The 14088-nt window shown below is 39.8% G+C and overlaps 1 protein-coding gene across 1 annotated transcript in view; it reads left to right on the top strand.

The window, feature by feature from the left end:
* Positions 1-14088, top strand: part of LOC124794682 (inositol polyphosphate-4-phosphatase type I A-like) — a 272042-nt gene that overhangs the window by 162552 nt on the left and 95402 nt on the right. Inside the window, 1 exon segment of the mRNA XM_047258226.1 lies at positions 3954-4156. Coding sequence (XP_047114182.1) covers positions 3954-4156 — 203 coding nt within the window.

Genomic DNA, 14088 nt, shown 5'->3' with positions numbered 1-14088 from the left:
TGCACATCGTTTGAATCTTAAATTACTTTTTAAAACTATATTAAGCCTCATATAAAGTGAAACAGGAAAAAGCTAACATGCAGAAGACAGCAGTGATGTATCATTGGAAGATCACTACTCATGAATGTAAATGTAGATAGTAAACAATTGTGCTTAGGTAGACAAAATGGAAGAGTAGCAAGAAATGACTTAGTATTATTCAGCACGTGAAGAATGGTGTGTGTCTTTCTGCCTCTCTCTCAGTGAGCATTCAGTAAATTCATGTGATGACAATATAATAAACAATTTTGGGAAAATGTCTCACATTTCTGGTTGATTTCTTTGTTTTGTGCACCTCAGCCTTAACACACCTGTGAGAACTATATGTGATTAGACTATGAGCAATTGTATAAACAGTATTACCTGTTACGTGTTTGGACATTGTGCCCATTTATGGCCGTGCCATGTTAAAGTTCCATGGCCTGTGGTGTTTGTTGTGTATCTAGTCCTTGTATTATTGTGTGTTTAAGACGTTTAAGGACACACAATTGATAGTCATATGTTAAGATAGTAGCTGGAGAAAAGTCAAAGTGAAGGAGGTAAGAGCAGTAATTTCAGTACCAAGTTTTTAGAAGACTAACCAATTTTAAGTTCAGGGTGATCCTTCACTTGCATCATCCCACATTTAACTTCAGTACATTTGTTCTACTGTCAACGTAATTTACAAAACATCTCTGACTGGAGAGAAACATTTGAGGCTTCACAATAATAATAATAATAATAATAATAATAATAATAATAGAGAAAAATATTGAAGGATTATTAAGTATATACACTCAGAGGTGTAAAACAAATTATCGTAATTTGGTCAGTTACCATGCTAAGCAAGGACATTGAAAAACATTTCCTGTTTTTTAACAATTTACATTCTGACATTTACTCTTTTAGGAGGAGTATACACAGCACTGAATGTTTGTGACAGGTTGAAACAGTGTGCAAGTTTTTGACTCTAACACAGATAACTGGCTCTTGCAGGTAGTGCAATTGATAGCACACTGTCCAGAAAGGCAGGTGTCAGGGTTTGTGTCTTGGTGCAATATGCAGTTTTAATATGTCACAAATGTTCAGTTTGCTTCATATTTTTTTCTTGCTGTGATAAGCTTCAATTTCCAAACTGTTTGTATCTTAGTACTTTTGATTTTTTTTCTTCTATGAGTTGATAACACTTCTAACTTAAGCCTTTTATAAATATTTATATAGAGTTTACCAACTATATATTCACTGAATTGACACAATAAGGAACAATCACAATTCTTTCTCAGGCGGTTGCAGTACCAGTTTGTAGAATGGTTGAGAGATACTGAAAGTGATACCCACCACATAGTGAGGATTGCTTTGAGAAGAATCTTATCGTCTTTATAAGTAACGGAGAAGGAAAAGTTGTCGTCACATACTGATGTACCAAATGAACAGCCATCTCATATATGATTTTAGTTGTACATCTACCCCAAAATGCATCATGGGGTGTAAGTAACTGGGGGATACCTATCATTTATTTGATGTGTCATGTTATGTGTCACCTGAATCTGATTTTCATAACGTACGGCTGCTTCTTTTAATGGATTGTCCTTGTTTTCTGTCTGTATACAACAAGAAACAGCATACTTAATTATTCTTTGAATCACATTGTTATAGATCTGCAAATTGAATTACGCTGGATTTTTCCCCTTTGAAAATTTGAGTTGTGATAAGAAATCCACACTCATATTTTCATTTCATTAATAAATTATTAAGACTATAAACAGTACACACATTGCACTTGTGACTGATCTTAGAAACTTAAGAACATGTATCTATCTGCTGTGGTTAATGAGCAATGAGCCCCAATATTGCATGTGTAACAATTTTTCTGAACGATTGTTGCATATTTTTTCAATGAGTAGTGGAGGTAGCATTAAGGAATTTTTGTAGATGTATGTGTGAAAACTTTATCTGTAGAAAACTACTAAGTTGTGTCATTCTGTGTGTACTTTTAGTTCCATGTACTTAAAACATTAAAAAGTGAGAAATGATTATGTAATTTGATATAATAATCAGATACTGAATTAGACATATTAACTTAAAATTCACTCGTGTTACATCATCATGTGTTTTGTAAGACTACTCACAGTTAATTGTTACCTCCAAGCAACAGAATACGTCATTCGATGCTATGCTGGAAGGTGATACCCAGTGATTTAATATGATTAATATAGACATTGTAAATCACTGTGTAGCATCAATTAGTTGTTAGTGATGGGTTTTGATTAATAGGTGGAGCTATGTTTCATTTTGTGACCTGTTTTGTGTGATATAAGAAGAAAAGGCAAGACAAAATTAGGGAAGTATCACACATGCAGCAGATTGTGGTAGAGAGCATCCTGCCTCTTATCTTATCAGCTCCATTTCAGGTTCTGCCTACCAGTGAAGGAGAAAGTAATGTAAACAAATATTACCAGCCTGAGGCAAAGTGTAGTTGGTGTTGAAAGTTACTGTGCTAGGAGACCTCACTAACTTTTTCTCTTCATACTTTTATGTTCAGGATATTCATAGCTTTTATGTAGAGGATATTCATAGCTGGGGATGTGTGGTCACATTATCATAACAGTTCCTTAAGCTTTCACAAATGCAGAGTCAGTTATTCAGTGTGAAATCTGTTAATATTTTTAATAATATTGTACTAGTAACCACATTTATTTTTGTCATACTTCAGTTGATCTGTGGTGTAGTGTCCTTTGGAAACCCCTTTCACCACCACCACCACCACCACCACCACCACCACCACCACACCATTCTAGCTGACATGTTTTGAGTCCACTTATGAATGTATGGTAACCACAATACCTTATTTGTATTGTGCACATACTTAAAAAGCGTTCCATCCATGAAACTGATAATTTTGTGATGAGAAAAAAAGTGCTCTGATATACTATAAATGAAAAATATTAAGGCACAGATATGACATTAAAAAAGAAGTAATAACTCCACAATGCTGTACTTGTGTCAGAGGAAGTTTTCATTTTAATAATTATGCTACTTTATTTCCTTTTTGTTTCCTTTATCTAGCAGAGCATTTAATTTGGCAAACAGATGTTGAATAAGAAGTTCCTTTTTTAAAAACTGTTTCAATAAATTATGTACTATGAATGGTTTTATCTCATGTGCATGCACAACACTTACTTTTCTTATTTGGTGTGTAGATAAAAATATAAAATACTAATTTTCTCATGTACTGCATGCAGAAGCTATTATTATTGTGTTCATGCTACTTTTGTTGCCCTTCAGTCACCACTGATTGTTGATGTAACACATAATAAGTTTCCTTGCAAACACTACAGATGTATTGGAAACTTGGGCATGTGGAAAGGAATTTCATATTCAACAAAGATTATTTGATTAATATATTAATTAGTAATAAACCTTCTGCATTGCAATCACAATAAATAATGTTTTAACAGCCTAAGCCAAATGATTTCATAAAAAAATGTCCAGTTGCTACAATATATTTATTGCTCGTATGTTGTCTGGGATATTTGAAAGATAAACTCCATTTTCAAGCCAAAATTAAAGTTTGAACATTATATCTGTTTCAATTTTTCATCTTTTATTTGATTGCATGGTGCATCTCAGTGTACTCAAATAGAAAATACAACTTTTGAATTTTACATCATATGATTGACAGAAGCTGTGAGATTTCATTGTATCATTCATTTCAGTTATATCGGCAGTCATTTATAATCTACTTTCCAAATTCAGACAGTGTCACTCTAGAAACATCATTTGTTAATCAAGACAACCTCAATAATTTTTGTCAGCACTTTCTGACAAACCATGATAGTAATTACTCTTTAAGAAGCATTAGGTGATACTCCATTGCTGTTGAAGATGTCTTAATGGTACCAGGAAAATTTATTGTTGTTTCATTTATTTAGCAGGTGTACTCACATAGACGGTCACAGTCACTGCCTCCTCGCCTTGGCACCAGAATGAAGCTGCCCAATCAGGGTCACCTTCCTCAACTCTTTGCTTCACCATATGTTCAGACATACCGATTCCATTCTGGACTTGGTGGTGACATTTGTGTACATGAATTAATGGCTGAGAGTCGTTTGTGCTTCCAGTTCCCTCAGCAACTGCTGTAAGTTACAAATTATTTTAATACAAGAATTTTTGTTCTTGGGGTATTTTTATACTTTATAACAAATGATGTTTTTTAGCTGTAGTGAAACTCCAAAATGTCTGATATTACAGATGACAGATCATAATGTAGCAAGCAACCCATAACCAGTTGTATAGCAGGCAGAAAAAAGGATCACTAATAGAAATACAGAAAACAGCAATTAGATTGGAACTCAAACACTTAGCAATAAGTTGATAAAAATAGTTGTACAGAGTTACGTAGGGAAAAAAGGCCAACTAAAGCTATCAGTACCAGATATTACCTGTGCCCTGTAACATAATGATGATGTCATGTATGGCAACATACATATACAAACAGAAAAGGAACAGAACAACAAACTGGCAATATCTCTTTTTGCATCTATACTATTTTTTGGAATGGAGGTTGTGGTGACAGATTGTTCTGTAGCATAGCCCGATGTCTAGGTGGTTGGAAAATGAGCGACTGGTAGTGAGTTGGTGGCATCAAACGCTGCAGTTAACCTAGAAAAAAAAGAGGACGTTCTAAAATTGTGGAAGTTGGATGAGACAAGTAAAATGATAAACGTTTCTAATAGATAAATTCAAGTCCTCTGCACTTCTTTCTGCATATTTGGGTTAATCTCAGGAGCTGCTTTAGGGATTTTGATAGGGTTTTTACTAATAGGTAGACTGACTTATGAGGAAGGTTTGTGTATATAATTTATAAATATTTCAAGCCAGTTGACTGAACTGTGATGAATTTGTCAAACACGACCATGAAAATGGTGCCATTGCCATCTATCAGTGAATGACAGAACTCCTTGGATCTACAGTTTTGCACAACACAATAAAGCCACAGCCAAACTGAGTGCACATAAACCCTCTGCTTTGTTTGATGTACCAGCAACAGGAAGTGTTTTGTGTTATGTGGTCAGTGTGGACGCAGCTTAACATATTCAGATATTTGTGTGTACATCTTGAAATTAAGCTACATTTTGTGCACATCATCGTATAACCTAAAGTCTACCAAGTGAAGAGTAGCAGCATTGCTCATAACCATTGATGGGTTTGTAAGTTTCTAAAAGGAGGAAGCTGACAGGGGCACAGTCTTCTTGACACCTTTGAACTGGAGAACTGAAAAACATTCAGGAATGAATAACTAAATTTTTGGGTGCTTCCATACATGTCTGGGAGATGCACTTCAAAAAAAGATGAAAATTTCTGCCTCCCTTCCATTTGCCATCGTAATTCATACAATTCACTGTAAATTCATTGAACTATGGGCAGTGAGTTACTTATCTTCGAAGTATTGTAAGCAGTGATTTTAGAACAGTTGCATAGCACAAAATCATGTGAATCCAAAACCTATAGTTTTTAATTTTTTTATGCAGAAAATAAAACATTTTCCGAAAAACTACTTCAGCAAGGGATGCACCTGTGAGTCATTTACATCTAAGTTTTTTCAGCAGTGAAGCAGACGACTCAAATTTAAGTTTTCCGCTTCCCTTGAATCAAAACCAGATGTGGACGTGATTCCTTGCATGGCAGGGCATATAAGTCTGCCACAAAGAATTGTAGCAATGAGTATGAACAATAAATCAATGTGTACTAAGGTGTACAAGAGAAACACAGGTTATACATCTAGATCAGGAATGTTTCTTTCTGTTTCATTTCCCTCTAATTGTGGCCTTCAGTCATGATGCAGTCAGCCAGCCTTCAGTGCATGATATGCTACAAGTTCAAAGACATACCTAATCACACACAAAGATGCATCCATGATTTGTATAGAATATGTACATTGGTTGTAAACATATTAATTAACTCATGACGTGCTCTCATCGTTGCCACGAGGCATCATTCCAGACACAGGTAACATTCATGCCTCCTAGGTAATTTCATGGCGTGCACTATTTAAATCATTTCAGTTATATGACACTGATATTTTAAATACCAAACATTGTTCTTGGCATTTTATGGGTAACTCAATGTAATGGCCCATAAACAAATTTGCTGCTGCGCCAAACAGGTCATCTGACCTTAGATACTTACTGTTTAGTGGTGACTAGACAGCATTCAGCGCTGTAATTGATATGGAAAAAAGAGGACATGCAAAAATTGTGGAAAGTAAAGAAGACAAAGCCAGGGCAAGTTATCAGCAGACTTGGTGTTAGTTGTGCATTGTCTGAATTATAAAAGAAAGGCTATACCTCTTTCTCTTTTTGTAAATAGTTCTTTTCATCTCTTTGAATCACATGTGATAGGATGTTATGATTCCTCCAGCAAGCAGTGAGGCTATATACCGAAGCATATGTTATCAAAGTGAGTCAGTGGCCTGGTGTGAGGTGTACGAGGCACAGTCCCGGGGTTTCAATTGTTTGATGGTCTGTTTGCATTGTGGGATCCAGGTAAATGAAGTTGGTTTTATAGAATTCATTCAGTACTACTAAAATTGTGACTGTCGAGGATGAAGCACAGATTTTAATTTGTCACTGTGGCTTTGTGGTGGGAATTAATGGTGTATTTTAGAGAACAACACAGGCCGTACCCCATCCTTTCTGAGAATATGTCACAAGTACTCATCATCATGCTGGAAGAACTAGCACTTTCCTGGGTTTCACTGCAGACTCACCTACCTTATTATCAAGAATATCTGTCACCAGTTGTGCATGTTGTTGATTTGGTTTCTTCCCATGATTATGACCTTATTGAGGTGTACACAAATTGGTGTAGAACGTGAAAGCTGTTCTTCTATAAACTGTGAATATTAGCTAGTATGTTAGTGATACCAAAAATCATTGTACAAATATTGGTACAAGCCAGAAAGAGTATAGATCATTCTGAATGTGTGTGATCCCATTGAGTGGTAGCTAAAATTATTCTTCCATGAGTTGAATATTTGAGGAAAATGACCAGCTGCTTGCCAGGAAAATAACTCCTCCAGGAATCTCAGCAGGTAAATAACATATTAATGATTGATTTTGCATTGCTCACTGTCTTTTAGTTTCTGGAAATTTGCAGGGACCCATCAGATGTGAGGACAGTAATGTGGGGATGTCAGAAGTGTTAGATGAAATGTGGTGGAGAACTGCTGTTCAGGCCTTTCAGTGGAACTCCTAGCACATCATTTGTGACAGTACATAGTGCAAGCTGTGCCTGTGAAAACTGAAGGGTGCTGTCAGCATGAAGAGGGATGTGGCCTTCGAAATTCTTGTTGGATCAGTGATGTATGACTATGGACCTCAGACAAATCAGTTAATTAAAATCCAAAAGCATTAAAGAAATTCAGTCCATATATATTCATGACTCATTCTGAGTTATCTTCATGAACTTCAGCAGACACATGACTGATGTACACCTATCAGGTGCCCAAAGTCAGCTCTAGTGACTACCGTTGTTGTTGTTGTGGTCTTCAGTCCTGAGACTGGTTTGATGCAGCTCTCCATGCTACTCTATCCTGTGCAAGCTTTTTCATCTCCCAGTACCTACTGCAACCTACATCCTTCTGAATCTGCTTAGTGTATTCATCTCTTGGTCTCCCTCTACAATTTTTACCCTCCACGCTGCCCTCCAATACTAAATTGGTGATCCCTTGATGCCTCAGAACATGTCCTACCAACCGATCCCTTCTTCTGGTCAAGTTGTGCCACAAACTTCTCTTCTCCCCAATCCTATTCAATACTTCCTCATTAGTTATGTGATCTACCCATCTAATCTTCAGCATTCTTCTGTAGCACCACATTTCGAAAGCTTCTATTCTCTTCTTGTCCAAACTATTTATCGTCCATGTTTCACTTCCATACATGGCTACACTCCATACGAATACTTTCAGAAATGACTTCCTGACACTTAAATCAATACTAGATGTTAACAAATTTCTCTTCTTCAGAAACGCTTTCCTTGCCATTGCCAGCCTACATTTTATATCCTCTCTACTTCGACCATCATCAGTTATTTTGCTCCCCAAATAGCAAAACTCCTTTACTACTTTAAGTGCCTCATTTCCTAATCTAATTCCCTCAGCATCACCCGACTTAATTAGACTACATTCCATTATCCTTGTTTTGCTTTGGTTGATGTTCATCTTATATCCTCCTTTCAAGACACTGTCCATTCCATTCAACTGCTCTTCCAAGTCCTTTGCTGTCTCTGACAGAATTACAATGTCATCGGCGAACCTCCAAGTTTTTATTTCTTCTCCATGAATTTTAATACCTACGCTGAATTTTTCTTTTGTTTCCTTTACTGCTTGCTCAATATACAGATTGAACAACATCGGGGAGAGGCTACAACCCTGTCTTACTCCCTTCCCAACCACTGCTTCCCTTTCATGTCCCTCGACTCTTATAACTGCCATCTGTTTTCTGTACAAATTGTAAATAGCCTTTCGCTCCCTGTATTTTACCCCTGCCACCTTTAGAATTTGAAAGAGAGTATTCCAGTCAACATTGTCAAAAGCTTTCTCTAAGTCTACAAATGCTAGAAACGTAGGTTTGCCTTTCCTTAATCTTTCTTCTAAGATAAGTCGTAAGGTCAGCATTGCCTCACGTGTTCCAGTGTTTCTACGGAATCCAAACTGATCTTCCCCGAGGTTGGCTTCTACTAGTTTTTCCATTCGTCTGTAAAGAATTCGTGTTAGTATTTTGCAGCTGTGACTTATTAAGCTGATAGTTCGGTAAGTTTCACATCTGTCAACACCTGCTTTCTTTGGGATTGGAATTATTATATTCTTCTTGAAGTCTGAGGGTATTTCGCCTGTCTCATACATCATCCTCACCAGATGGTAGAGTTTTGTCAGGACTGGCTCTCCCACGGCCGTCAGTAGTTCCAATGGAATATTGTCTACTCCGGGGGCCTTGTTTCGACTCAGGTCTTTCAGTGCTCTGTCAAACTCTTCACGCAGTATCATATCTCCCATTTCATCTTCATCTACATCCTCTTCCATTTCCATAATATTGTCCTCAAGTACATCGCCCTTGTATAGACCCTCTATATACTCCTTCCACCTTTCTGCTTTCCCTTCTTTGCTTAGAACTGGGTTTCCATCTGAGCTCTTGATATTCATACAAGTCGTTCTCTTATCTCCAAAGGTCTCTTTAATTTTCCTGTAGGCGGTATCTATCTTACCCCTAGTGAGATAGGCCTCTACATCCTTACATTTGTCCTCTAGCCATCCCTGCTTAGCCATTTTGCACTTCCTGTCGATCTCATTTTTGAGACGTTTGTATTCCTTTTTGCCTGTTTCACTTACTGCATTTTTATATTTTCTCCTTTCATCAATTAAATTCAATATTTCTTCTGTTACCCAAGGATTTCTACTAGCCCTCGTCTTTTTACCTACTTGGTCCTCTGCTGCCTTCACTACTTCATCCCTCAAAGCTACCCATTCTTCTTCTACTGTATTTATTTCCCCCATTCCTCCAAGTGTTGGTTATGATTATGTTGTGCTCTGTGCAAAATTCGACCAGGCGGCTTACTGTTTCATTTCTGTCTCCCAATCCATATTCACCTACTATGTTTCCTTCTCTCCCTTTTCCTACACTCGAATTCCAGTCAACCATGACTATTAAATTTTCGTCTCCCTTCACAATCTGAATAATTTCTTTTATTTCATCATACATTTCTTCAATTTCTTTGTCATCTGCAGAGCTAGTTGGCATATAAACTTGTACTACTGTAGTAGGTGTGGGCTTCGTATCTATCTTGGCCACAATAATGCGTTCACTATGCTGTTTGCAGTAGCTTACCCGCATTCCTATTTTCCTATTCATTATTAAACCTACTCCTGCATTACCCCTATTTGATTTTGTGTTTATAACCCTGTAGTCACCTGACCAGAAGTCTTGTTCCTCCTGCCACCGAACTTCACTAATTCCCACTATATCTAACTTCAACCTATCCATTTCCCTTTTTAAATTTTCTAACCTACCTGCCCGATTAAGGGATCTGACATTTCACGCTCCGATCCGTAGAATGCCAGTTTTCTTTCTCCTGATAACGACATCCTCTTGAGTAGTCCCCGCCCGGAGATCCGAATGGGGGACTATTTTACCTCCGGAATATTTTACCCAAGAGGACGCCATCATCATGTAATCATACAGTAAAGCTGCATGCCCTCGGGAAAAATTACGGCTGTAGTTTCCCCTTGCTTTCAGCCGTTCGCAGTACCAGCACAGCAAGGCCGTTTTGGTTATTGTTACAAGGCCAGATCAGTCAATCATCCAGACTGTTGCCCTTGCAACTACTGAAAAGGCTGCTGCCCCTCTTCAGGAACCACACGTTTGTCTGGCCTCTCAACAGATACCCCTCCGTTGTGGTTGCACCTACGGTACGGCTATCTGTATCGCTGAGGCACGCAAGCCTCCCCACCAACGGCAAGGTCCATGGTTCATGGGGGGGGGGGGGGGGGGGGAGGGGGGGGGGAGTGACTACCAGTGTGTGGCATATGTTACGCTGCATTTTGAAAGCAGTGCATCTCACATGCTGGTCGGTTGAGGCTACAAGGAATGTTGTCGTTGCTCTGGTGTCCAGCCAAAAATGTAATTAATGTCCGGCAGTGGTGCGGCTGTGACGTAACTTTCTGTCTGTGGGTATAACTGGTGGATGCACCTTGTGTGTGCGTATTCCATTCAGCCAAACACATGACATTATTCATTCTGTTACAGAATGTTGGTATGTGCTCAACACAGTGTTAATAAAGGCATGGCAAAATGGGTATTCTATTCCTTGATGCATTCTGGGAAATATAGCAGAGCATGGTAATATTGGGGATGCAGATAAGTGTGTATAGTTTGGTAAATAGGTGCTGTGGTAAGTGCACTGTCCTTTGTATGACATTTTCACAAGCCATTATGAACAATCAGGAAACTTCAAAGATGTCCTTAACTGATGAAGTATTCAAGTTGAGGGCTTTAACACATGATTGTAAAAGCCATATATTCTGCATTACACAATTTCATATGAGGCTGTGTGCATATGAGTAGCTACACCCCAAATTGAATCAGTTGAAATGGCAACAATAATTTATGCCTTGTAATTCACAGACTGATTGCATATCAGATTATCCAGGTTGTTTCTTGCAATTTAATAAATCCAAGCACTTCGATACTACATGTATCATGTGTTAAAGGTACATACCTCTGTATGGTCTACAAGGTCCTGTGAGGAATGTTCCATTCAGATAAGAAACTTTCATAACAGTCAAAATATTTATGGATTGCACCAGGTCAGGCAGTAATTACCTTAATGCTTGGTCTGTGAAATGAGTTACCCCAGGATGGTAACATCAATCTCTCACAAAGTCTTTCCTGTCTTCACAGACACTATCAAATGCTGGGAATGTAACGAAGGGTGTTGAGATCAAATATAGTAATCAGTTCTGCAGTTGCTACACCAGTTGCTTCTGTTGCTGCTGTAATTTTTAAAGTTGATGCTGTATGAGTTTCAAAGCGTCCTCTTTCATAAGAAAACTGGAATTCTTCTACATCCATTAGGATAGAAATAATAATACTATGTCATTCCAAAATCCTTATCACCATTTTTTCCCCTCTCAAAAACTGACCATACACAAAAGTTCAAGACACATTACGTGTTACAAGTTATATAAATAACATAGTTATATAAATAACATAGTGAATAAAACAGGTTTCAGCTATACAGTTAAAAAAAATACACTCCTGGAAATGGAAAAAAGAACACATTGACACTGGTGTGTCAGACCCACCATACTTGCTCCGGACACTGCGAGAGGGCTGTACAAGCAATGATCACACGCACGGCACAGCGGACACACCAGGAACAGCGGTGTTGACCGTCGAATGGCGCTAGCTGCGCAGCATTTGTGCACCGCCGCCGTCAGTGTCAGCCAGTTTGCCGTGGCATACGGAGCTCCATCGCAGTCTTTAACACTGGTAGCATGCCGCGACAGCGTGGACGTGAACCGTATGTGCAGTTGACGGACTTTGAGCGAGGGCGTATAGTGGGCATGCGGGAGGCCGGGTGGACGTACCGCCGAATTGCTCAACACGTGGGGCGTGAGGTCTCCACAGTACATCGATGTTGTCGCCAGTGGTCGGCGGAAGGTGCACGTGCCCGTCGACCTGGGACCGGACCGCAGCGACGCACGGATGCACGCCAAGACCGTAGGATCCTACGCAGTGCCGTAGGGGACCGCACCGCCACTTCCCAGCAAATTAGGGACACTGTTGCTCCTGGGGTATCGGCGAGGACCATTCGCAACCGTCTCCATGAAGCTGGGCTACGGTCCCGCACACCGTTAGGCCGTCTTCCGCTCACGCCCCAACATCGTGCAGCCCGCCTCCAGTGGTGTCGCGACAGGCGTGAATGGAGGGACGAATGGAGACGTGTCGTCTTCAGCGATGAGAGTCGCTTCTGCCTTGGTGCCAGTGATGGTCGTATGCGTGTTTGGCGCCGTGCAGGTGAGCGCCACAATCAGGACTGCATACGACCGAGGCACACAGGGCCAACACCCGGCATCATGGTGTGGGGAGCGATCTCCTACACTGGCCGTACACCACTGGTGATCGTCGAGGGGACACTGAATAGTGCACGGTACATCCAAACCGTCATCGAACCCATCGTTCTACCATTCCTAGACCGGCAAGGGAACTTGCTGTTCCAACAGGACAATGCACGTCCGCATGTATCCCGTGCCACCCAACGTGCTCTAGAAGGTGTAAGTCAACTACCCTGGCCAGCAAGATCTCCGGATCTGTCCCCCATTGAGCATGTTTGGGACTGGATGAAGCGTCGTCTCACGCGGTCTGCACGTCCAGCACGAACGCTGGTCCAACTGAGGCGCCAGGTGGAAATGGCATGGCAAGCCGTTCCACAGGACTACATCCAGCATCTCTACGATCGTCTCCATGGGAGAATAGCAGCCTGCATTGCTGCGAAAGGTGGATATACACTGTACTAGTGCCGACATTGTGCATGCTCTGTTGCCTGTGTCTATGTGCCTGTGGTTCTGTCAGTGTGATCATGTGATGTATCTGACCCCAGGAATGTGTCAATAAAGTTTCCCCTTCCTGGGACAATGAATTCACGGTGTTCTTATTTCAATTTCCAGGAGTGTAGTATCAGCCTGGGGCTCAGTGGAATTTAGTCAGTGCTAAAAGATCCTGCAAAACAACACAACAGAGTAAGTTCATGAACAATCTTATTAGCATGCAGCACATAGCATGCAGGACATAGAAGCAATTCAGAGGCGGGCTGCTAGATTTGTTACTGGTAGGTTTGATCATCACGCGAGTGTTACGGAAATGCTTCAGGAACTTGGGTGGGAGTCTCTAGAGGAAAGGAGGCGTTCTTTTCGTGAATCGCTACTGAGGAAATTTAGAGGCTGACTGCAGTACAATTTTACTGCTGCCAACTTACATTTCGCGGAAAGAACACAAAGATAAGATAAGAGAGATTAGGGCTCGTACAGAGGCATATAGGCAGTCATTTTTCCTTCGTTCTGTTTGGGAGTGGAACAGGGAGAGAAGATGCTAGTTGTGGTACGAGGTACCCTCTGCCACACACCGTATGGTGGATTGCGGAGTATGTATGTAGATGTAGATGTGGACTAGACTACCAGTTACAGTTAATTGGCTCTGGGCAAATGGCCACCAGCTTATATTTACATTGAGGAAGAAGAGACTGCTCGCAGTTTGAAATATAGAGTACTTGTATTGATTGACATTCTAGGCCAGTGACTCTTCTAGTGATTGAAGGTCATGATATTAGATCTTTGAATTAATTAGGCCTGAACAAAACTGCATCAGCCTTACAAATAGTTTTGTTTTACTTTGTGCTGGGTAATATACATATATTACATGTGTAATCATTTTGACAATTTTGTATTATGTGTGTAATCATTTTGACAGTTTTATATTACTGTATTCCTATACATACTATAAAACCTATACTTAA

The sequence above is a fragment of the Schistocerca piceifrons genome, chromosome 4 (assembly GCF_021461385.2).
Source record: "Schistocerca piceifrons isolate TAMUIC-IGC-003096 chromosome 4, iqSchPice1.1, whole genome shotgun sequence".
In the NCBI taxonomy this organism is placed as follows: Eukaryota; Metazoa; Arthropoda; class Insecta; order Orthoptera; family Acrididae; genus Schistocerca; species Schistocerca piceifrons.
The sequence above is the reverse complement of the archived record's forward strand: the minus strand, read 5'-3'. Positions and strand labels throughout refer to the sequence as shown.